The 27,168-nt window shown below is 36.3% G+C and overlaps 2 protein-coding genes across 2 annotated transcripts; one reads left to right on the forward strand and one right to left on the reverse strand.

Moving 5' to 3' along the window:
* Positions 1-707: 707 nt before the first annotated feature.
* LOC6649538 (synapsin) lies at positions 708-26,916 on the forward strand. The gene is given in 12 exon segments (XM_002071999.4): positions 708-763; positions 2,830-2,906; positions 3,259-3,605; positions 3,689-3,852; positions 3,909-3,980; positions 5,188-5,331; positions 5,404-5,508; positions 19,761-19,978; positions 20,382-20,478; positions 22,833-23,000; positions 23,063-24,494; positions 25,705-26,916. Coding segments are annotated over 10 exon segments (2,994 nt in total). The 5' UTR covers positions 708-763; positions 2,830-2,906; positions 3,259-3,382; the 3' UTR covers positions 26,076-26,916.
* LOC6649539 (tissue inhibitor of metalloproteinase) lies at positions 5,541-17,093 on the reverse strand. Its single transcript, XM_002072000.4, has 5 exons — positions 16,786-17,093; positions 6,468-6,649; positions 6,321-6,406; positions 6,042-6,260; positions 5,541-5,976 (listed from the first exon to the last, which is right to left on the reverse strand). The coding sequence occupies exons 2-5, from the start codon at positions 6,598-6,600 to the stop codon at positions 5,782-5,784; spliced, it is 633 nt and encodes a 210-aa protein (XP_002072036.1). The 5' UTR covers positions 6,601-6,649; positions 16,786-17,093; the 3' UTR covers positions 5,541-5,781.
* Positions 26,917-27,168: the final 252 nt, after the last annotated feature.

Consider the following 27,168-nt stretch of genomic DNA (forward strand, 5'->3'; position numbering starts at 1 on the left):
TTTTCAAATCAGATTCGTACTATGGCATTGACTTGAGTATAATTTTATGATTGCTAGCATATATTTTACGAGGAAAAGGAAATGTTCTCTCGTGACAATTTTATTTTGCAAATTTATTTCAAACACGCAAAAAAACGCTCGTAAGTAGGCTATAGAAAAATGGCTTGAAAACTGTGAGAATGTTCATTTTTCTTGTTAGTTGCAAGAACTTTAAAAAGTTTGCATGATTTAAGTATTTTCCATTGATTAACTTTTGTCCCAGTTAGCGGCCACAGTCGGTGCAATGAACCAAACGAAACGCAAGCCAAAAGGGTTTTTGTCTGTCAGGCGGTGGTCCTGTCATTTCATTTCATTCAAGTTGGACGGACAGCCCCTGATATGTAGTTGTTCTCCTTTCCCTCACATTTTCTCTCTCTCTGATTGTTGTTGTCTTACAGTCTCATTCAATCCGACATTTTTTTTGTTTTTGTTTGTTGGTTTTTTTTTTAGTCGACTAAAACTTTACATCTTTCTTCTTGGCAATTTGCCTGCATCAGCAAGAGAGCAAAACCAGCTGAGCAAATGAATTTTGTTTTGAGAAGTTTCAATAAAGTTTTTCTTTTCATTTATCTTTTATTACAGAGTCGCATTTGCCCACTCATTAGGCCACACCGAACAACGAACCGTATAGAGGCCCAAACTGTACGACTGCCCATAGTCGTTCACTGTCAATATTAGCGCCATTGCAACTGCAGGGTGTGGGCGAATCTGCGCCCCGCCGCCGGTAAGACTGTTTCAAGGACCACCTTCATCTACATATAATCCAATAAAATAAATATTTCAGCACAAAACTTGCCTTGCTTAAATATACGTATATATCCTATGTATATTTGTATATTATATATCACAAAAAAAAAAAAGAAAAAACCGCCTCTGTATTTCCTTTTATTTTCATAGTTTGTTTGCTTTCTAAGTCTCTAAATAGCCAGCAGGCATTTTTTCATTTTCTTCATTTTATTTGTTGTACGTGTTGGCTTCAAAAAGTTTCAAGTGGCAACCATAACAAGCCATAAGATTATGGCTACAAGTGTTTGACATTGTGTTGACAAGACCACCCGCCCCCCATTCCACCCTGCATCCACCCAAAACTTTCTTTTTGCTTTTACCGTCAGAGGCAAAGGTCTATACATATATTTTAATAATATTGCCTTTTATTAGCTCTCAATATCCACACAAAGGGCCATGTAAAAGCTTTTTTAAACTTTGCCCAAAAGGCGGCTAAATTGCATTAAAAGAACAAATTATGACAGAAACTAAGCCTTTGTCAACTCTTCCTCTCTAGGCAGTCTCTATTTGTATTTAGCCTTTGAAATTTAAATGCATATCTGCTAAAAATTGTTAGCCCTAACCCATTTTACTTCACTTTTCTTATATTTTTTAATTAAGGCAAAAGACAACTGAAGTATTACTTATGCGTTTCTTTCATACAATCGACTTAACTAATTAGGTTAATAGTTATTGTATTTATATCTTTTATTGCAATTTTTGCTGTCAATTCTATGACCTAAGATCTTATATAGCTGTTTTAAATGAAATCTATGTAACAATATGCCCAATGTAGTCCGTCAAGTTCATAGTAAAACTGTTTTTCAATCAGAATCCTTTTATACAATCTTCGCCCATAACAAAATGGAACCCTTATTCGCCAAAGTAGTCAATTTGAAGGATTTCAATCCCATCCTTGTGACCTTTCGTCACAGTTGTATAATCCTCCTCCCTTGCTAGAGCAATGCTTAGGTAATAGCTGCTCCCTTATGGAAACAATAAAATGAAGACTAAGTTTTTGAAATCATAAAAAAGAAAAAATATGAGAAAAAGTAATGATTATGGGTTTTATATTTCTAAACTCACACTTAAGTAGTTACTTGTGAGCTTTACTCAAACGGGATGATTCAATTTAATCCAACTGCATATAAATGAACCCCTCCCCCAAGGATATGTGCATATATGTATTAAAAGTAATCATAAAATATTAATTAGCAAAAGGTATTAAAAGTTTCTTTGAGGCTGCAATTTCCATTTGCTCTTTGCTTTAGTTACCTGTTGAGCTTTGTAGGATGCAGGACTCTGGACTCTACACGCTGCATTTACTTTTATACACTGAAGCAGTTAGTTTTTATGTTTTTTGTTTTGCATATTTGAATTAAAATTGATTTTAAGCTGCATAAAAGTATTTTTAGTTTTCACTCTTTTTTTCACAATCTCTAACTCTATTCCTGTCTAACTATTTCACATTCATCTAAAGAATATTTTGCATTATGAATTCATGCTCTTGACAAAATTTGTTTGACAAGTCCAATTAATATGAAATATTGATATAAATGAAATTGTGTACTAATAATCACTGCAACATATGAAATTTGAAATGAGTTACAAGAGTTCTTCTTACCCGGCATAATAAAAAGCTGAGTAATTTACGATTTTTACCATCTTTCACTGTGAAAATTCACATTCGAAGTGGATACGAGTAATATTGAATGAAAGTTTCAATTTACTTATCTTTAAAAACGGAAAATTTCCAATTTAGGGCAGGACGAAATATTTATTTTTATGTTGAAAGTTATCAGTTTTGATTTTGTTTTGTGCATTGCTTGAGATTTGTATGTATATACTTACTACTATATGCCTTTCAATGTCTATGCACTATATAAGCAACAAGAATTCGTCACATGAATGCCCAAAAACAAAGAAAAAAAACATAACAAAAATAAAGCACTTATTTAATCTAAAATGTAAGATTAACTAAAAGACAAATATCAACTCTACTTTGTATATTTTATGTGTGTTCAGGAACCAAAAAGCAGCACCCTGAATTTCTCATCGTTTAAATCCAGCTTCACTTCCAATGTTAATTTCCTGAAGAGAAGGTAAAGACCTTAAAAAAGGAAATGCCATTGCCCAACTCAAGTGCATTCAATCATCAATCGAGTGGTTAATGGGTTGGGCAAGGCTGAGAGCAAACGAAACTAATTTGAAATTTCATATGTTTGTCTATTTCTCCCCATCTCTCTCTCTCTCTCTTTTTCACCCTCTCTGGCGCTCTTCTTCTCCCCCTTTGGAAACTTGTGTTCTTGTTCTCGTTCCCGTTCTCTATTTTTCTGACACTCTCTGATATCACTTGACTGCGCTGCACCCTTTGTTTGCCCACCTGACCACTTGAATCACCTCGAATCACATTCGATCGAACCACTAACACATAAATCCACGCACGATGCTCAGATTCAGCTCGGGAGATTTATCTTCCGAGGTAGATGATGTCGATCCCAATAGTTTGCCGCCGGCGGCACGTCCTATACAGGATCAGCCGACCAAGCCTCCTGCCAGCGGTGGCGGACCACCAAATATGCCGCCACCGCCGGCACCAGGCCAATTGCCACCGCAACCGTCTGGAGCTGCCCCAGAGTTGGCATTGAGTTTTGGTGCTGGCAAGGCGCCAACTTCGGCAGCACCGGGTCCACCAAGGGGCGTCAGTGCCCCCACCAGTCCGGCAAAGTCGCGTGAAAGTCTCTTGCAGCGTGTGCAGAGCTTAACGGGAGCAGCACGTGACCAGGGTGCCTCCATATTGGGTATGACCAGATAGCATATTCCACAAATCACTTAACCATCTACCCCTCTCTCTCTCTCTCTCTCTCTGCTCTAACTTTACCAGGAGCTGCGGTTCAGAGTGCCACTCAGCGTGCTCCCACTTTCAACAAGGATAAGTACTTTACTCTTCTCGTTTTGGATGATCAGAATACGGATTGGTCGAAATATTTCCGTGGCCGTCGTTTGCATGGCGATTTTGATATACGCGTTGAGCAAGCGGAGTTTAGGGTAAGCACTGAAACACTGAATAACGGGCCGAACTCATTGTGAACTCATCTATCCAGGATATTACGGTTGTCTCCAGCGCTGATACAGGACCAGTTGTTACCATGGCCGCCTATCGCAGCGGCACTCGGGTAAGTTTCTAGGACTCCCTTGGCTTTAATTAGGAAAAACGATGGCAATGGGAGGTGAATTGTCTGCCTGTCTGGTCTATATTTAGCTCTGCTTTAGTACACTCGGCTCTTGAGTAACTCTTGGCAAATGGAATATACTTTCTACCCTCTCCCTGTCTCTCCCCCTATTTATATTTATATACATACTTAAGCCACTCGGTTTGCATAGTTTGTGTCTCTGTTTATTCTGAGCCATTTTGTTGATTTTTATGACACTGCTAAATTGCTGCACTGGGCAATGGAAAACACTTGTAGCTTAGCAATAAAATGTTGCAATCCAGAGGCAAATAGACAACATCTCATTAGAGCCATATCAAAAGAAAAATGACAATTACAGCGAGGTTATAAACAGCAGATACATAATGCCATAACTAAACTCAGGTTGGTTTGCGAATAGTCGCAATTTGTTGTTGCCTTTCACTCGGGTAGACAATATATCAAATCAATATTTGATTAACAACCATTATAAGTCCTTTACTGTATTCGCAAAGGAATGACTGGAAATTGTATTTTTTTATGTGATAGCTATACTTTCATAATATATCAAAGTTAATTTTAATCCTTTCGGGAACATTAGCTGCAGACAAGAAGTTAAAGCAGTTGATTTTGTCACGTCCTGCTAAATATTTGTTACAGTTTTAGTTAACTTTATCCTTGTTACACTGTTGACTTTATTTTTTGTGAAAAATGCATTGAAAATTTATGATTTCTACCAAAAGAAAATCTTTTTTACATGAATTTTACACGTACATCAGCGATGCCTAAAAGTATGCAGTTAAATAATAAATCAACAAAGTTTCCCACTTTTTCTTTTCAAGTTTCATTTCGTGCGTCGTGTTTTAGTGGCTTTTTACAGAATTTAAATCTAGATAAAGGAAATTCACAGGAAACCAAACCAGACAAAAAGTTTGAGAGAAGGTTTCATAGGACTATTCTACTTTAACTATAAATTGTACAAATTTTCATTGCAAAACTAAAGTTTTTCACCTTTTTTTATAAACGAAAAGAAAACTTTTTGATTTTATTTGTCAACTTTGTATTATTTAATTTTGCTGCTACATACAAAATTTGTTAAATGCTAAAATTTGATTTGTTTGATTTTTAGAATATCACACAAAAAGCAAAAAATAAAAAACAATATATTTTCTTTGATTGATAATAAATTCAGGTTGCCCGTTCTTTCCGCCCGGATTTCGTATTGATACGCCAACCACCGCGAGATGGTTCCAGTGATTTTCGTTCAACCATATTGGGTCTGAAATATGGCGGAGTACCCAGTATAAACTCATTGCATTCGATTTACCAATTCCAGGTAAGTTGAGCTACTCCTTGAGAGATGTGCCGAGATATATCTTTGATATTGTTTGTTTAAATCATTTTCCAGGATAAACCTTGGGTATTTTCGCATCTGCTGCAATTGCAGCGCCGCTTGGGACGCGATGGTTTCCCACTGATTGAACAAACATTCTTTCCCAATCCACGCGACTTGGTAAGTCCAATACATATACATACAAACATATGTACAATCATACGCAAAGTTGTATTTTTATAAGATTAAATTTATATCTATGATACTAATTAAGTAGCTACTAGACGACATTATATGGTTACACTTAAAAAAAAAGCATTGAATTAATAAATAACACAATTAGGTATAATATTAAAGCTCTAGGACAGAGGAGAAAGATGTTGGGAAGAAATAGAAAGACAGAAAAACAGTGGCATAACAAGAGCACGACAAAATGCAACTAAATGTTGCATCTTACGGATTGCTTAGACACTTTTTGTATGCATGTGTGCGTTGCCAGCGGCACCGCGAAATGCTGCCATGCCGAGTTTGAATGGTTCTGGGTGTACAGACGCTGTAATCTCGCTCACAATTGCCGAATGGCGACCATTTGCAGCCATCGACGTATTCACGATTCCGCAAACAGTTGTTCCCAAAACAGGCTGTCACCTGCAAGAGAAATAAATGAATCAATCATCATATAGTTAAAGGGAATATTGCTTTAATTCACCCACCGTGCAATTACAACTCTTGCCATATCCACCGCTAAAACCATGACGCTCTGTCACCGTCATTTTGGTATATTCCTTATAGTAGCTACAAATATTCAGCATGGGCACGCGTCCAGCGATAATGTAGACCTTGCCTATGTCCAGGGAAATGCCGCACAGGCTTTCCACGTTGGGAGACGTGAGGCGTCCATCGCGCAGCATGCGTAGAGCTTCGGGTGTGGCCTTTGGGAACAGAGAATTTAATACCATTGTTACTGTGAATCCTTGTAACACAACACTTACCTTATAGGTGCGCCTTATTTGCACCTTGTAGTGAGTTTTACCCCGCTCAATCATATCCGATTTGCGTCGCACACGCAGCTGAACAACTGTTTGAGAGAGAAAATGCTGGCATTTATTTATTGACTTCTCCGACATATATCCACTCACCGAAATCCGCTGTGCAGAAATGCGTCTGTGGATGCGAGGGCATGCAGGAGCAGGCAGTGGCTGGTTGACCATAAAATGCTAGAATTGCCACCAGGCTAAGCGCCAATAAACTTAAATATTTTATAAAACCCATGACGGGAGCTATAATAGATTATCCTTATCGACTCGTTTCACAATGGGGGCTGCAAATTAAAGAAAGACAGGAAAATTAATATCCTTTCAGTTCAACTAATTTGATACATTATCTTTCACCACGCAAAAATAAGTTTCATATCCATATTAAAGTCGGTAACCTTTCTGTTTCGATGTTTAAATTCAATCACATTCTTTGGGAAAAGTTAACGTTTAAATGCAATAAACTTTTATTCAATGTCATGATAAAATTGTAATACACACTGCTGGGGTATAAAAACGAGATTGCCAAGCAAATCGCATGCCATTAACAAGATGATGATTTACTATCAATCCAGCCACCAACAGCAGCAGCAAAAGAAGGTCATACAGAAAGTTTAATTAAGTCTGTCTTACTTATGTCATTTAGCTTATCTCTGTTGAGGCCAGGCCGAGGTAGCAGCATCAGTCGAGGCATCAATCAAGCCATCAATATGTTGCTCAATTATGCATTTAATATATTACACATACGCCGAGTGTCACAGCAATTAATCTTGCTGTCTGTCAGAAGCATGCTCATCTCATCTTTGATTCCCTCCAGTCTTCATTCTCTTTTTTTAAATCTAGCATATTTATTTTCTCTATCAGCTATATATATGTATATACTTACATACATGCGCCTAAGGGACTGGATTACATTTAGTTTATTTTGTCGTTTTTTTTTTTTGGTGTTTTCTTTGCTTTCAATAATATTATTTTATTTTACAATTCAACAGACAATTTAGAAGCCACAAATCATATGAGGAAAAGTAGTTCAATTGCCTATGGCATTTCAATTTGAAATTCATAGAAAACTTGAAACACAAATCGAAATCCATTACAATAAAAACGGCTGCAAAATTATTGTATAATATCGTGAAACACAGAAAGAGAGAGAGAGAGAGAGAGAAAAGAAGAGAAGGAATGCATTTTCCAGTTCCAAGTCAAAGTCGATTTTGTGTCGATCGACAGAGATAGTCAGCGAGTCTGTCTGTCAGTCAGTCGAACAGCAGCAGCAGCATCAGCATCAGCACCAACACCAATCATCATATATATAGATCCCCCATATGCATGCCAGGGCAATCGGTCTATCTATCCTATGCATATAACCCGGCAGCTCTCGGCAATGTGGCAATTAAATTGAAATAAAATTGAATTAAAAGCATTTTGCGGAAAAGCCACTAGAAAAAACACTGCACATTCAATGAAGATAGAAAGAGAGAGAGAGAGAGAGAGAGAGAGAGATAGAAAAGACGCTAACTCTGAGGCATGTGCGTGTGATTTTCGCTGGGAAATGGGTGGCAAGAGGTAATGGGTTGTTGGAAAGGGGGTCATTTCTGTCGATTGCCTTATTGATTGAATGCAAGCAAATATAATGCATCAAACTATTTATTAAGTGGCAGCCCAAGTGGCGGCCAGACAACCAGACGACTCAACTCTGACTAATGGGGAATAAACTGGAACAAGAAACGGCCAAGCGATGGATGGTTGGAAGAATGGGAGGGGGGGTCGAAGAAGAGTGTGTGTCGTAATGCTTTCAAGAATATATTCATAAGGAAAGTTTGCCTGCCTTTCTCCCCGTGTTGTCAGTGTTTATACCCCTCCCGTGGCTCCATTTCCTTTCTTAGTTTGACACTTTGCCTGGCAATTAACGGCGGCGGCGCGGATTTGTTTAACAAACAGCTAGACAAGACAACAGACAACAACTGAAAAAAACAGGCAACAACAACAATAAAGTGGCACACATAGATAGATAGATAGAATGGGAAAACGTCAACAGCATTTAGCAGCAGCTAAATCACTTTTCGAAAGGCCCAATAGAAGAGAAACAAGAAAAACATTTTTAGAGGCGTTAAAAATTCGCACGATTTTGTTTTTAGTTTAGTTTTTTCCACGGCAGCTCTCACGCACACACACACACACACATATACACACACAATTAGCTTGGTTATTTATCACATATTCATTTTAAAGTTGCCACGGCAGGCGACATGCGGCATGTCAGCAAAGTGAGACAGAGTTGGAGTCAGTGGGAGACAGTGGGAGACAGTGGCATGTGTGGCAGGGTCGCATGGCGGTGCCTCTGTTTGTGTGTCTCCGTCTCTGTGTCTGTTGACAGCCTGTACATATGTCAATTAAATGTTATATATATTATAGCTGGCCATATGACATTCAGTTGCCGTTCAGCATTTATTTGACGTCACTTCACGCCTGGTCTAATTGGTCACACTTGTTTGTTGTTATATTTGTTGCTGCTGCTGATGCAGTGTGTCGTCATCAACCTCATCATTATCATTGCCATCGTCATCGTCATCATCATCATCATCGATGTTGACATTTGACACTGGAATGAACAATTCCATGCCGCTGCCATTTAGTTATGCGGGCCACCAACAGCAAAAGCACCACCAACAACAACAACAACACCAACAACACCCAACCAAGCATTTCGAAAGATATGTAAAGTCGAAACCGAATATCAGCATGACTTTAATTAGCATTGATTTCCACTTTTGCCCTCAGGCCAATTAACGAAAAAAAAAACCCAAAAAAAAATACAGAAAGAAAACTCAGCAAAACTCACAATCAGTGAAAATTCAAGTGACAATAGCCCCACAATGTTAACTGTAGCAAAACATTTTCAGTTCCATTTAAATCTTTAACCAGATAGTGCATCTGACTGGATAAGCAAAATGTAAGATAAGTTGGCAAAGGCATTAGCCATACTTTTGATGGAATATTTGTTTGGTATATGTATATGTAAGTCCTATCTTGCTTATATGCAAATAGATAATAATCAACCGCTTACAGGTTGAGGAATCTTTAATATGACTGTGGAAACATCTTAATCCATATTATTTATAGTAGTTTATTTCATTTTATTTATGACTCTTTCATAGAATCTCTGGTAAAAAAGGTTCTCATGCATTCAATTTCAAGTTTTTACTACGTGTGTCTATCTAACACGACAAAATTTTTCTAGTTTGCTTCTCTCAGAAGTGTTGATAAAATAGACTGCAGTTTTTTAATCCTTAAATATACAATACTAATATATATATAATTCACTTCTTTTCCATCATAAGTAAACTCTTTAAGCACTTAAAAAGGATCAAATTTATTCATGACCAAGTTATTTGATTTTCTAAAAATCATCAACTTTTACCTTTTTTATTGCCTGTTTCTCATTGCCCTTATATTAAGCCCGTGATGGATCTCTATATTATCCACCGAGGACAACAATGGAGAAATTTTTAATTACCATAAGAATACATTTTGGCCTTGGTTTTTAACCTTGACTACCCATTTAATAAAATTCATGAGTCTACTACCAAAATGGATCTAATTTATATGCCCGAGCGACTTGCTTGTTTGTGACTTTGTGCTAAAAGCATTACAAATTCAAATTATGCAAATTGAAATAATCACAATTATTAACACTTGCCCCAGACAAAGTCGTCCAAGCGACTAAGACAGAATTTTCGCCCCCGTTGCGAAAAGGTAAAAAAAGCGCTGTAAGAAGGACCACAGAAAAGGATTGAAAAATGGCTGAATGAAAGTTATTTGGCCACAGGCGGCAGCCCCAACTAAAATGCTAGGCCCAGTGAGGTTTTCGCTTTTTTTCTTGGCCAGTTTTCAAAAGTGGCCAAAACCACGTAATTAATGCGATTTTGGTTCTTCTTGTAGGTTAGCTTAAATATCAGGTCAAAGAGGAAAAGCATAAACATAGCTATTACAATGTTGTCATAGAGAAAGAGAGAGATAGAGAGAGCGATGTTAGAGTAAGAGAGTTGGCAGAGAGGATTGTTTTATGAGCACTTAATTGAGCCCATAAAACGCTACTAATGTGTGTGTGTGTGTGTTTGTGGCCGAGTTCACAAACATATTGACAAAATTGAAGCACTCTGTCTGGTTTTATGACCCACCACAATGCGGGGTAATGAATGGGTGGGCAGAAGGGAATGGAAATATAAAACATTTTTTATTTATGTACGTGATTTGTTTTCAGTTTCAATTTAAGGCAATAGCCATGCGCTTTTCAATTTACAATCTCAATCTCAAGTATTTTGCTCCTCAAAAGAATGCATTCAACAGGAAAACAAATATTCCCCATTTAGCTTTGCCCCCCTTTTTAGCTTTAGCTTTCGTTTTACCTCACTTGAAAGGGTGAAAGGTTATATCAAGATCGACAGCCAGAGAAATGCATTTGCCTGTTGAAACTAAATCAAGACACAGAGTTTTGGGCCCCAGAAAAACTATAAATTCAATATTTTTGTTTATATAATTCAGTCAACCTTTTTTATTTCTTGCTCATCCATCTGAAGATCATAAATTACATCATCCTTCCGCCTACTTATAATGGCATTGAATTTCAAACCATATATGTAGGTACTTATGGGTTAGATATAATAAAGCGGAAATGCAGTGATGCGATTATAGTAATATTTAATTAAATCATTTTTGCATAAACATGGTCAAATAGTTACATTTAAATAAAGGAATGCAAAAATAAATGTAGGAAGCTGAGAGGAAAATATAAATTACTTTATTTACTTGTTAAAATTTCTTATGAAAAATTAAAAAAATTGTTAAAATAATTACTTAAGAAAAAAATTGCTGAGCTTCAATAAAAACAAATGCGAGCAAAAACTAAGAGTAGAAAAAATGTAGCAAACGATACCCTCTGGGTTCTTGGAATGGTAATGTTTGATACTCCATTTGTTGGTACGAAGTAGAATTTTGTTTTGTTTGTTTTTTATTGTTAAATGCCATTTTGAAGTCGGTCATTTACTTTTCGCTATTGCGCTTTATACACAATTCGTTTGTTTATTTTGTTTATCATTTGCTGATTTACTTTCTAAACATTCATTTACTACGCCGTTCGATTTGTCTGTCTCATTTGGCATTCTCACATGGCATGATATGATGTTACATGATCCAATATGGAGATGATGTCACCCGAAATGTGGGTACATACCTATAAATATGCATATGTATGAATGTAGATGGAAGTGAAGCTTATCATCTGAAATGTTATCTCTCATTCTCTTAATTAAGTAAAGTAAACCAAACAAAATTCACTAGAAATGCAATGGCAATGAGGTCATGAGATTGCATTTGCAAGAAAACAACGAAAATTCCCCATTTTCCATATTTCACATTCATATAAATTTTCTTCATGTCTCTTCGGCAATTTTCATAACTTTCTTTGGCCCATGGCTTGTGGTTTGGTTGGTCTTTACTTTTTCCGCTTAGCTGCCCTGGCACAATGAATGGAAAATTAAAGGAAAATCTCAAAGTCACGATCGGGCAATACCATAATCAGCATGATCAATGGGTCTCTCATGAGTCTCTGGCTCAATTGGCTATAGAGAATACTTTGATTAATGCTGCTGTCCCCCATATTTACCCCCTTACACCCTGGGCACTATCTTGACCAAGTTGATCTTTGACATGCAAATGTTTTGCGATTGTCATGAATACAAAAAATATATATTTCCCTACTTTAGTCTTAACTCTGAACATGCAACCAGACACACACACCTGTGTGTTTGTTTGTTTATGGATGTTTGTGTGTGTGTGTTTAAAAAACAAAACTAATTAAACTGATAAGAAGCCTCAACCGATATTTGATTTGCCTTAACGAGTTGCTAATTGAATTGCATTTATCTATTAAATAACAAAACGAAAATGAATAAAAAACGCAGCGGTTGTTCGCTGTCAGACTGTTTCGACAGCTCAATTCAGGTGTGACGTGATTCTGTCATTGCAACAGAACGAACAAAAGTGGCGCCACCAAGTGGCAACAATGTAAAATGTTTTGAGAATTGCTTTTTATGGTTTTCTGCATCATTAATTTTGTAAGAAATATGCAAGATATTTATACCCATTAACTTTTGGCTTTCACAGGGTATATAAAGTTGCCAAAAATGTTCCAAAGAACTAAACTAGCAACTAGAGTTGCTATACTCCAAATAATTATTAAATTCTTTGGAATCTAATACTATTATTTTAATAAACAATTTACTTCGCCTCGAGCCTTGAGGGCTTAAATGTTTAGACGTATGTTTGTTTTGGTTCTCTGAAGACTGACTTTATTTATATTTTTATTCCACAAAATTGCTGACGTTAGAACCCAAGATACTTGGGTTTTCGATGGAATGAAATAGTGAGATAAATAAATAATAAGATAAAATGATTTAGGATTGCTTTGGGGCAATGCACAGCCCCAAAGAGTGATTGAACGTTTTGCGAAAAGGGTTTAATGATACTCTCACGATATGTTGATCTAGTTATGGTAATTTTCATGCCACCATTTAGCCAACTTTAAGTAGGGCGTGATAGTAGCATTTAGTTAAAATATTTTTCATAATTTTATAACTTTTTTCCATAGGAAATTTTATAGGAAAATTCCAAATTTATCTTATCAGAATTTCTGGCTGTATTTACTTTAACGTCTTGAAAATGATACTCATATATAGGCCAGGATAAATTGATTATGCATTTAAGAGGATGCATGTTCTATTACGAGCATATTGTATTATTATATCTTTATATGTGTATATATATATATGATCTACCACTAACAAAAATTAGTTTGATTTGTTAAGGTTTTTCTGTTTCAAAATGAATATTGCATATAGTAGCCCATCCAAATCAGTCATGATTTGAAAGTAGTAAAAGAGAACTTCAATATATATTTTGTGTCTCTGATTTTTTTGTGTATTTGCATTTATTCACTGGTCAAAAATGTTTCATTTGTATTTTTTATTATTCGGTCACTCATCATTTATAATTCTTGGCTTTCTGTTTTCTTAAGTTGTTTAAATGAATAAACAAACAAAATGCAGACAGAAAAAGAGTGCCACAATTTTCATTCCCAAGATTCGTCACGTATTGAAATGAAATTCAAAATTTGTTGCCTTTTTTTCGTTATTGTTATTGTGCAAATAATGCCAGCAAATTTGTACTCTCAAGGCTTTGGCCAGGATACGTAACAAGAACTCAATTAAAAATGCTAATGTGTCGCGCCAGCAAAGCAAATAAAATTTAACAGGCAAAATGAGAAAGGAATAGAGGGGGACCCTTCTCCTTTTTTTTCGTTCAATATATACCCCTGTGGTCCCCCTTCCGCTTTAAAGTCTCAAGTCCATTTCAGGCCAGGGCTCAACTCTTATTGCATTTGTGGGTCATAAAAGCATAAATTTTTAATGAGCAGAACTCAATGCCTGTTGGCATATATTCCTCACACACACAAACAAACAAACAACAACAAAATAGATTATTATTAACAGAAACAGACAACAATGGGGTTCAGTGTGTCTTATTGTGTGTGTGTGTGTATATATTATTTTCTGGGTGTGTGTGGTCTTGAATTTCAGTTTCAAGTATCCGAAAATTTTTGCTGCAAAATCAATATATATATAAATATTTGTGGAATTTTAATAGCACTCAATTGGAAAGATCTTGTGACGGTTCTCGTTCAATAAACTGACGAATTGACATGCAATCAAACAATTTGAAACACAGAAGAAGCGTATATCGATTTTCCTTTTCTTTATGTGAACATAGTGGGAGAAGTAAGGAAACATTTTTTGGGGGACCCAAAATGAAAGAATCATCGTCTGAATGAATGGGCATATGGTGAAGATGTTTCTCCTCTTTGTTAAGCTGTCTTTTTGCATATCGCTTTTAATTGTACAATAATATTTAATTGCAAAGTTATACAAGAAGAACGAAAATTATTAATGACAACACCCACACAATAATCCAGGGGGATAATCCCCCAAAAAGTCGCTTGTGGTTATTGTGGGTGTGTCCGTGTCCAGGTCCATGTCTCTGTGTCAGCCTCTGTGTGTGTCTGTTGTCAGCATGCCAAAAGTCAGGCAAGTGTAAAAGCATAAACAAAATACAAATATTCTTTTTATATTTATCTCTTATTTCTCTGTATAAGGCAAACACTTTCAGACGTGGTTGTTTTTTTTTTTTCTTTTTTTTTTGGGCCTTAAAAGCGTTGGCCAAAAATGGCCATATTGAATGATGTGCGAAGAAAATGTTTTATCGCTGTATTCGTTGAATTGGAATTTTAATCAGCTTCCAGACATTTCAATTTATTTACTGGTAATCAAAAGCAATAATTTCAATTGGATTTGTTTAATATCAAAACCGATAAAGTGATTAATTTCATTTTGCAATCCAACCATTCATCTAATCCTTATTTCGACTCGACATAATGAATGTGGAATTAAATTAGACGAATTGAGGGTCTTATTATTATTTCGAATACAAACAATAGAGAACACAGAGAAAGGCCAATATATATTACCGATTATCATCAATTGCTGGAATTATAGTCTACTACCCACCAATTCTATTTTCTATATTGATTTTCTACTAATTCATAATCCAAATAGAATCGTGTTAAATATAAATAAGTGAACCAAATTGTATTAACTCGATTTTGATCTATTTCTTCAAAGAAGCTGAAGCCATTTTTGTAAACGATAACTTTTACATCATCAGACAGAGTTACTCCTGACTAAGATAAGCCAATATAGCCTACTAACCGCTTTTTTGTGGCTCAGTAACAAAAAAAAAACAGCTGTTGTGGTTAACGCATACATTTTATGGCAAAAAAGGCGCCTCATGCCACATGCGCAATATGTGTTTAATAAATAAAAACAAAATGCTGAAAATACTAAAAAAAAAAAATTTGCTTATGATATATATAAAAGTCCGGAAAAGCATCTACCTACTATATAAAGTAGCTATATTTTCCAAGAAAACACTTTGTAGACATTAAAGTGCTGACTAAGTTGAGGCAAAAACGAAAAAAATGGCCACAGAAAAGTAAAGTCAAATGAAGGAAAAATTCATAAATAATACCAATGAGAACGTATTGAAATATAATGTATGTGTACACTTCGTATATCTAGATTTTTAGGTCTTGATGCATTTTTGAATGGCTTCAAGAGTTGAATGTGTAATTTACGTATCTTGTTTATTTTTTCCAATGAGGTGACGATAATTAAAAAAAAGTCTTAGAAAATGTTTTTTTTTTTTTATTCATTTCTGTAATGTTTTATGTGTGTATAAATTTTTGTGGTATTTTTAGTGTGTTTTTACACATTATAGCCATTATAATTAGCCAATGCCAAAGATGAAACTAAAACTGAACACACATGACGTATGCGTAATATGCGTAGAACAGCAGCCAAAAAAACACCTTGACATACGAACAAGAAGTAATGATTTCTATAGCATATAAAGAATATTGCACAATGCAAAAAACATGGGATACGCTGTTTAATAATAATTTTTTTTATAGCTACAGTTTGTTTACAAATTGGCGACATTAAAACCTATTAAGACAAATCGAAATGTTGAAAAGACAAATAGCCGCAGGCCAAGCAAAGCAACGCCAAACGGCAAACGGGAAACAGAAAAACAAGAGAGAAGACCAAAAGGAAAATACACAACAAATTAAAAATAAACTGAAATAAATTTCAAATGACAATATTAAGGTAACGACTTAAATGATACCATGTAAGAATAGAGGAAAGTGAGTTTATTTCAGTTGAACAACCGACGAGCTTCTGATGATTGAAAGGCAATGAGGAAAAAGAGAATTATGGCCGAAAATATAAATCTTTATACAGCAATATTCATTTGAACGTCGAAGTAGACTATCAAATTAAATCAGGAAAAGTTTAATTACATAGGACTCTAGCTTAACTCTTGTAGCACTCATTTTAAGTACTAACTAAATATTACAAAACTAGACTTATGGACAAATTGGTGGAATCACAGATAGATACCCATGATAATTATATTTTTAAGTGCAAAGAAGCATTAGAAATCTCTTGAGGTCATAAGCCTGGGAAACTTTGATAGATTCGAAACATAACAAATGTAAATGGCAACCTTACAGCGATTAATCGATCAAATTATGTATCCTTTTGGCTTGAATTTCATAGAGATATCATAATATACTCTTGCAATCCAAGGCGTACAGGGTATATGAAAAAGAAATGCAGCATCGTGGAAAACTGTGTCGCTGTGTCAACGATGCTGCCCCGATGCCTCACTAGTGATACTATGTCGCGTGTTTAGCATTCTTTAAGTGCGACATAAAATATCAAAATGCTTAAAAATAAAATTAGATAGTAACCTTTACGATTGCCACTTGTTTTCTTCCTCTTTGACCAGGTTGGGTGCTTTTTTTCCAAGATGCACAAAATTATTTAACAGAAACTGACACGATATCACTGTGTCTTCAATGCATTTGCAATAATTTACAATAATTTGAAATAATTCAACAATTTTTCACACACAATCAGCATACATAATGTATATACATATATAGAAATTGAAATTTATATTCAAATATTCGTTTGACTTGGTCTTCACCGCGTTCGGGCGCGCGTATCTTACGTCTCTTTGGGCTGACTGGCCTGTTCTACTTCGTTGAGCTTGCGGTTCTGCACTGAAACGTTCACTCAACCGATTGTGTGTTTTCTTACAATGCATTCCACTCGAAGAGATAGGGAAAGGCAGACATACAGAGAGATAGAGAGAGAGAGAAAGATCACTCAATAGTTGAGTGTTTTATAGCAATTTGTCTCAAAAAGTTGCGAGTTGCGCACCCGCATAACTGCTTCTGCCGCTGTCTCTACCTCTGCCTCTGACGGGACGATCAAAAGCATAATAAATTCATTGCAATTGAGAGAAAGGGAGAGACAGAGTGGGTGAGTGGGTGAGTGGTGAGCAGTGAGCGGTGAGAGAGAGAGATAGAGAGGTAGAAAAGCGGTTGTGCATTATTTTACCTTGGCAGCTTTATTAATTGCATGTACTCGGGGGCATAGGAAGCATGTTTGGCGCCACAACTCGAGCAGATGCAACAGTATAGCCCATCTGTCAGGCCACAAATCAACTAACTAATAATTTACTTACCAAGTTACATCCACACACACATACAGATGTACACGTGCCAGTGGTCATGCTTCATGCTACATCTACAACACGTGGCCAGAATCTGCCCAGACATACAAACATACATAAATATGTGCATAGTACACATCATTCACTCACTATTCTTAACCCGATACTCGTACGTATGCGTCACAATGCATATTTTAAGAGTTCGCCTGAGATAAACACGAGAAGAGACCCCAGACTCGTCTATATAGTTAGACAGGGCCACTCAAATTCTCAAGAATTTCTGCTATGTGGGGGTGGCATGGCAATCCCCTTGCCCAACACCCGCTCACTCTTCCAACATCGTCATCATCATCATCATCATCATCGTCATCATTATCATTGATATTCATTGAGTATTCGTTTCTCGCCTCGTTCCATTGTCAACGCCATCAGTTGAGACAATTTTTCTGTCTGCGTCATCATTTGTTATGGTTTGTTGATATTTTCTTAAAAATTAATGTCCAACATGCTCGAAATAATATGATTTATCTCTTATGTACAATACAAATATTTATTTGTACTCTTTAATCGTCTGCTATATTATTTATACTCAATGATTAATCCTTTCATAACGGAAATTCTTGTTCAAAATGTTATTTCTTAAGGCATAGAACATAAATAATTAGTAAGAACTTGGAAAATTTTGCCATGAAATTTTTTTTTACCGATTTATCTATACAGTTAGATTGATGCAAAATGTATGCAAAATGAGAGGCTCGTCTTACTTGGCTTATATCTCATTTCGCTCTAGTTCAAAGAGTTATTTGGATTCGATTAAGAAGTCATAATGATTGGAAAGACATTTTTAGGAAGAATTCATAAGGTGTGTTCTTATGTAGAAATGAGTCATTAGGGCGTTCTCATATGGAAAATTGTATACACCCATCATGCATCATAATGGCAATGGTTTAAATAATTTATCTATTTCTTTGCATATGAAATGGAAAAATTGATGACCCCATGATGGGTCTGGTTTTCAGAAAATGTCTTCATATTATTGTTGGAAATTGATATCAGTGATAGGGGCTAATCTAGCTAATCAATTTATTGTAAACTTAAATCTGATACGATTCATAGGGCTATAACTACAATAGTTTAATGGCTTTAAGAACTTGGTTATATTTGAGAATCTATGAATATATGTGTACATATCAATAATCACATCGAAAGTCCAATCTAAATGGTTTAATAATGTTGTTATGACTGAAATTAGAAAGATTAACTAAAAAAAGATAATTAATTTTTGCATAAATATCTTCTCTGGTGAATTGTCCTTGAGCAAAACTAATTTAGTTGTTTGCCATATTATTTTTGAAAAAATTCACTAATATATAAGAACTTTTAGGAAAAACAACAACAAGTTCATTATTGTCAAGGGAAATTAGAAACAGTCAGGCTGATTCCTTTTTTATGTTTTTCACAAATAATTTAAAAATGTAATAAAAAAACTAAAAATAAAAATGCCTCAGCAATGATATTTAATAAAATGTTTGTTTCTATTATAATAAAAACTGACTTTAATTGATTTTTTTTTCTTGAAAAATAAAATGAGAAAAATTTTTAAAAAATAAGAATTATATCTGTGTGAAACATTATAATTGTATAATCTTGGCAATGCCTATGAATCATTTTTCTCAAAGGCATAAAAAATATATTATTGAATACTCTTTGCTAATTACAATAGAACATTTATAGGCCAAATTATATTTCTATTAATAAAATGTTTGACTAATGGCAAAAATTTGAAACAAATTCATGGAAATTTGTGCAAATAACTTGGCACAAAAGTACAATCCACTAGCCACAGTTGAAGCCCATTTCCATGGTCAAATTTACAAACGGAAGTCAAGCAAAAAGGGAAAGAGAAAACCAAAAACCAAAAACAAGATCAAAAAATTGAGAAAGATTAATTTGGCTTGTGGCCAACTCGATTAATAAACATTTCTACGTGCACTTTGAAATTTTCTCAGAATGAAAACAAAATGCAAAATGAATTTACAATCAATATATAAGTATATATTTAAATGTATTTAGGTATGTGTCTGTGTGTATGTATTGTGGGAGGGGGTGGGGGGATACTTTAATATAATGCCAAACAGACTTACCAATCTCAACTTAACTGAATAAATGCTGTTTTCGCTTTCTTTCATTTCATGCGTCTGGCAGTTTCAATTCACCAAGTTCCCCAGCGTACTGAAGGCTGGACATTGCCATGGCGGTGTGGCCACCGCTCGATTGGAGAATCAGAGCGCCTTGCAAGATGCCGCCGGACTTGTTAGTGGGGCTGGTAATGATACGCATTGTTATTGCACCATTGAGCCCTACATCGATGCCAAGTTCAGTGTGCATATCCAAAAGATTGGCAACAACTACAAGGCATTTATGTAAGTGATGACCACAAAAACCGCAGACAACAGTCGGCAGTCAGCAGTCGGCACTCGGCAGTTAAGATGCCGGATGCAAATGCAAATGGGATTGGTGGAATAAGATGGGCTAAGGGAGGGGGCCGAGTGGGTCGAGTGGCTGGCAATTGACCTTGCAACTGTCAGCAAACAAAAGCAACCTCAAGACATGGCAAAGAGTTCATTGTTTGTCATCGAAAATGTGCACCGAGTTCAAAGATCTCAAGTGGCCCCTTTTCCACCGCCCGCACCCGTCCTGGCCATGCAAATTGCTTGGCGGCAAATTATCCTCGCCTTTTCATTTATACATGGGGGATTTTTTTTGGTTTGGTTTTTTATCTTTTTGGCTAATTTATTATGCTTGCATGCTTTCGCTCTTTAACAGGCGCAAATCCATCACTGGCAACTGGAAGACCAATCAAGGCTCTGCCATGCTCGAGCAAATCACATTAACCGAGAAGTACAAAACCTGGGTGGATGAGGTAAGTCACTGCAGCAAATCATTCAACCAACTTCCAAACGTTTTTTAAACTCTACAAATTGAAGCCAAATTTGGAAACTTAGCCAGGCCACCAAAAGATTCGTTAGTTATTGTAATATAAACTCGAAATACTCTTACAATTATATTTTCCCACTTTTCCGTAACCATCTTTTGTCTAATCTACATTATAGTCGCTCTTACTATCTAAGGATACTTTTTTCATACTCTTTTAGCTATTTTACTTGTATTCTTATATTTTTCTCCATATTCTATTTTACTTTGGTTATAATTTCAATCTAAAGCTTTTCTTTAAACGAAAATTTAATCCATTTTCTCGAGAGATCTGAGTAAATATTTAGGTAGTTATTAGGTTTTAAGCCATTTTCCACAGAGATTGCTCTTAGTTTTCTTAAAAATTATTTAGATTAATTCGATATTGAACTGAAGTTACATAATGGCATTTAGCTAGAAGTTGAGACTTCATTTATATATATAATGGTTCAATGGTTCTCAGAAATAAGAAAATAGAAATAGTTTGATAACTTACGAGACATAAACTATATATATAACTGAAGGATATATATATAGATATTATAGCAAAATATAAATAGTTTTATATTTCAAAGAAATGACTACTTAAATTACATGGAAATTATTTAGATTAATTCGATATTGAACTGAAGTTACATAATGGCATTTAGCTAGTTCAAGTTGAATGTTCTCAGAAATAAGAAAATAGAAATAGTTTGATAACTTACGAGACATAAACTATATATATAACTGAAGGATATATATATAGACATTATAACAAAATATAAATAGTTTTATATTTCAAAGAAATGACTACTTAAATTACATGGAAATTATTTAGATTAATTCGATATTGAACTGAAGTTACATAATGGCATTTAGCTAGAAGTTGAGACTTCATTTATATATATAATGGTTCAATGGTTCTCAGAAATAAGAAAATAGAAATAGTTTGATAACTTACGAGACATAAACTATATATATAACTGAAGGATATATATATAGACATTATAACAAAATATAAATAGTTTTATATTTCAAAGAAATGACTACTTAAATTACATGGAAATTATTTAGATTAATTCGATATGGAACTGGAGTTACATAATGGCATTTAGCTAGGTTCAAGTTGAATGTTCTCAGAAATAGGAAAATAGAAATAGTTTGATAACTTACGAGACATAAACTATATATATAACTGAAGGATATATATAGTCATTGATAACAGTGAGTTATATTTTTATAATTCAAAGAAATGACTACTTGAATTACATGGAAATGCTTACTAGAGAATAGTTAATGCCATGCCAAAAAAACGAACAGACTTCTATGCTTAAGATGGATACAATTTATTTTGAATTTTTTCGTTTAAGGTATTTTGAGACTTGATTAAATGGGCTTAAGACTGCGAATTTCTACATGAAGCCCCTGAGCAGGCAGCAGGCAGCGTCACATTTATCAACTTTAGCCAATCAATAAGTGGGCAAAGAAAATTGTTTTTGAATTATTTGCGGTATTTTGAAGGCATAGATTTTAGATACAGTTTTTTGCTGATTTTACCCAGCGGGTGGTTGGTGGGTGGGACTAGGTGGCTGGTTGTCTAACAACTTTGTGGAATAGGGTCAGAGTCAGAGTCAGAAAAATAGAATCAAACATTGTTGTTGTGTGGAGAAGGGAGTGGATGGGAGGGACATTTGTTGCTTTAATTAAACCTCATGAATATGCAAATCTGGTTTTATAGCGGATTTTGATTTAAGGAAATAGCTACAAGCTCTGGATGAGGCAACGAGTCTATTTTAATTGAAGCACTCATAATTGTTTTAATGTGGCGCCACACAGTTCCACAGTGCATTTCCTTGATATGATGATGATGATGTGTTCGACATGAATATGCCATCGGTTTTGGTATTTTAGGCATTCTCAATTCGTGTATGCCATAAAAGGAAATAAGTCTACCCTGAACAGAGCTCGCCCATTCCTTGTTGACTCATTTGAGTGCGCCGACTGTCGATTTGCAGCACATATGCACATAAATTAATTGCAATAAATTGCACATTTTGCTCATTCTAAAGCGCTTAGATAAGACTCCAAGCAATGCGGCACAGTTTTTTGTGTGTGTGTGTGTGTAGGTGGATTGGGTGGCGTCAGACTTTGCCTTTAATCAAACCAAACTGTATGTAATTAAAACCGGGTCGAAAGCAAAAATGAGACAACAGCGGAATCCCACACAGAAAAACTTGCTTAGCTAAAAGAAAATTGCAAACACATTTTCATGTTTATGACTAACAATGTTAATGGGAAATTGGAATTTAATCGTATTTACAGATATCGGAACTATTTGGAGGCATGGAGGTGTGTGGTCTCTCTGTGGTAGTGGCCAAAGATGGACGTGAGTACATCATCAGTGCGTGTGATAGCACTTTCGCTTTGATCGGCGACAGCCAGGAGGATGATCGCAGGCAGATAGCTGATTTGGTATCAGGAAGAATGCAGGCAAGTGGCAAGGAACTCAATCCAAGTTTTTAACTGACTAATCAAAATGGAATCCTTTGCAGAATGTTTGCCGTCCTAGTATGGCTCAAACAGGACCAGGTGGCAAGCTGCCATCACGCTCCTCGGTGTCATCTAGGGCCGAGAGCCCCACAGATGATGGCAATAGCATTGCTCCTACTCCGCCGCTTCCAGCTGGGCCAAGGCCAGCACCGATGGGAGGCCCGCCACCCATACCGGAACGAACCTCGCCGGCAGTTGGCTCTATTGGACGTTTGAGCAGTCGCAGCAGCATCTCAGAGCTGCCAGAGGAGACGGGTTCTTCTTCGGGACCCAGCACTGTGGGCGGTGGAGTCCGCCGAGATTCACAAACATCGCAGGCATCTAGCATTTCGTCGGCATCCAGGGTCGGACAGCGTCCTCCGCAATCTCAGAGCTCTGTAGTTGAGGATGCGGAGGACACCATGAAGAACCTGAGGAAGACCTTTGCGGGGATATTTGGTGACATGTAGGAAATCGCTAATAAGAAACGCGGCAGAACGGCCAGCGAGACGAGCAACGGCAGCGGCATGGCCAGTGGGCCGAGCAGTGCCGGACCAGGTAGCAGTGGTGGCGGTGGCTTCAGCGGCTCCTTCCTGGGCAAGCAGTTCTCGTTCGCATCCACGGGCAGCAAGACAAGCAGCACAGACGTCATCTCCACTCAGCCCAGTCGACCTGTCGAAGAGTCAGCCATTCAGCCCCAGGCCGCTGCCAGCGTTTCGGTTAGCAATAATAAAAATACGGATAACTCAGCCGTCGGCTATCAGCCGGTGACCAATTTTGAACCACAAGAACGTGTCAATCCCTTTGACAAGGAGCCAAACAAAGCGGCCTCAGCATCGGGCAGTGTGGCTTCTATAACAACGTCCTCCTCCTCATCGATATCATCCTCATCGATCTCATCGCGCATTAATCGCAATGGAAACTCAATCAAATCGCCGCCACCACCGTCTGGACCACCACCGCCGCCGCCCAATGTGGCCAGCAATGCCAATAGCTCGAGTGGCTATCGCAATAGCTTCAGCAGCTCGTTGAGCAAGGACAAGACCAGCTATGGCAATTACGGCAGTTCCACATCCGTGGAGACCATCACACGCATGGACACAAATACCACAAATACGGGAGCCACGGCCACGGGAGCTGGCGAGGCCAGTGGCATTACGGCAATTACTAGTCTCAGCTCCAGTGGATTAACAGGACCAACTGGCCAAACTGGAGCGGGCATTGAGTCAGCATTGGATGCCATCACGACATCGGCCACCACGGATTGGCGTTCGGCCATTGGCATGCGATCGGCCAGTGTGTATAGTGCTCCGGCTGCTGTGACCACAACAGCGGCATTGCCAGGCGATACTTCTGGCTATGATTCGAACTCGATTGCTTCACAGGGTGGCTACAACAATCCCAGTGATTTGCCCTCGTACACTCGACCCTCGTACTCCCGATCCGAGAGCAATGGTAATTATCTAGCTGTGGGCGTCCTGCTGGTCAGCCTAACTCTGCGCAAGACCTAGATGTCCTCGTTTCCTCATCATCATTTTCAACTCATTACTCGTACTAATCAATCTACACTCCATAATATCATCATATCGAAGCATTTAATATTTAATTACTTAAAAATATGCGAGACCAAATAACTTTAACTTTTAGCCCAAGTAGGCAGCGGTGTCAAAAGATATAAGCCCCATATATATATATATATACCATATAGCCAAAAGATATATATTAGTAGGAGAGGAGAGTGTTCTAACCATTTTCGTTTAACTAGCAAAACTCTCACGAGAGTAACTCTCAGAGTGTAAGCCAAATATAACGTATACGACATGTGAAAGAGTTGTTTGAAAAACCAGTGTTTGTAAGTGCATTGACCAGTGTTGCCTAACGCTTGCCTAAACGCACGCACGAAATATTCTACAACAACAACAACAATAACAACAGCAAACAAACATACACCAAAACTAAAACAGGAACAACTCAGCCGTACAGTATTTACTCATTAGAGTGCACCGCAACTTGAATTCATTTCTGGCTTTTTGGGCACGCTAGACAAAGACAAAGATACAACAGCCAACACTTACCCCCAAAAAGATACAAACAGACTTTAGTAAACACTTAATCACTAAATGAGACTTATTTTCAACACTCTTGAATTGGAACAATTTTTGAATATTTTCTATGAACTACTTTAATTTTTATTAGGAAATTCATTTAAGGCCACAGTAAAGTCTGAACACTAAAACACACACATAAATAACTTGAAGCTTCTAGTGAAACAAACTAAAAAAAAATTCTTTAGATATATTTTTTGAATGCAACCCATTTTGTGTTTGTATCTGTGTGTGTGTGTATGTGTGTGTATTATAATTAAAGTGCAGAGTTATCAAAAAATATGTGCTAACTATGGGTGTATCCTTGAAGGACTTGGAACTAATAGAATCAAATGAACGCCACATCAAATTTCATTCATCCTTATAAATCACTCATATGAATACATTTTTTTTGGTAACACTCATTTTAGCTTTTTGGTTTTCATTTGGTTTGTCCATCCCTCATCACTTCAAGCAATTCGGCATAATGTAGTGCTCCTTAAATGCACCCACGCCACGTCGATGTGCACATTTCCTATTCAAATTTAAATGAGATTAAACTAACATTTGGATTTTTGCAGCTTCGAAACAATCGGACTTGGATATCATATTCGGTGATGGTCAAATCTCTGGCTCAGGATCAGCCCATGGCAATGGAAAATATACACGAGCTGCTGGTTCACTATCCGATGCGGATATGATTTTCGGAGGACCACCATCAAACTATAAAAGTGATCGCTTTGGAGCGGCCAAAAGTATGAGCATGTGTGCAACCAGTGGCTCTGCCTCCGGTTCCGGCTCGACCTCCGGATCGTATAAGATCTATGAGGGAATACAGAATGCTGCATTCAGTGATTTTAGCGACACGGGCAGTGTAAGCAGCATTGGATCTGCCACAAAGCGCTGGAGTGCCGCCAACCGAGACGATGATGATGAAATGGATCTGAAGTAAAATCATACATAACGTACATACATATATAATTCTTTCTCCATTATGGAAATCAATTAATTTACTTCTGCCTCTGAAGTTTCCTGGTTTCATGGAACTTAACACTCATACTAAAACACATTGGGTTACTACATACATATTTAATTACTTGTTTACTACTATGTTAAAAAAAAACTAAAAAAAACTTTCCTATACACATGATATTATATGTCTCTTCAAGTAGTTCTGGATTTATGTCTATATTATATCTTGTTAAACGATTTCATTTTGAGACACTATCTACTAATCGATATACTATAACTAACCACCAAAAGTAACAACAATAATGAATGCAAGGCCCCCAAATATATATATGTATATGTAATCGTTTAGTGAATACATAAAAAGAGATTATAATGATGAATGAAAATGATGACGTCGATGATGATTATGATGATGACTTGACTGGTTTTTGCAGCAAAATGAATACAATTTTGAGTATATACATACATATACATACCTACATATAGTATATATACATATATTATTGATGAATTATACAAATACGAGTAAATATTACATGTTGCTACTTATTCGCAAGCATACATACATATACATACATATATGACATGTTAACCCAAGCTAACTGAAAGATCAAAGAAACATAAATGAAAATTTTTGAATTAATTAAAATTGTTATAAAACCAACATGAGACGAGTAAGAAAACTAACAAAAAAACTAAAAAGAAACCCATGCAAAACTCTGGGAGTGTGCTTCAAATGAAAGACAATATGCGCAAAGAAAAGTTATAACAATTTCCAAAAAAAAAAACAAAAAAAAAACCTATGAGCAAATGTTATAAACACACACACACAAAAAAAAAAACAAACAAAACATACACACAAAACACCCACACAAAAAATACAAAATGAAAAATGCTACTTACACACAAATTTCAATGTTTATTATATATGTATGCATATAAACAAAATGAAAGAATATTTATTATTATTATCAAGTATTAACAATTTATCGAATGACAAAAATAATTATTCAAAAAGGATCGGCATGATAATTGAAAGTGCGCGAAGAATGAAAGCAATGTTACCTTAAGTT

This window comes from Drosophila willistoni, chromosome 3R, assembly GCF_018902025.1.
Source record: "Drosophila willistoni isolate 14030-0811.24 chromosome 3R, UCI_dwil_1.1, whole genome shotgun sequence".
Taxonomy (NCBI): domain Eukaryota; kingdom Metazoa; phylum Arthropoda; class Insecta; order Diptera; family Drosophilidae; genus Drosophila; species Drosophila willistoni.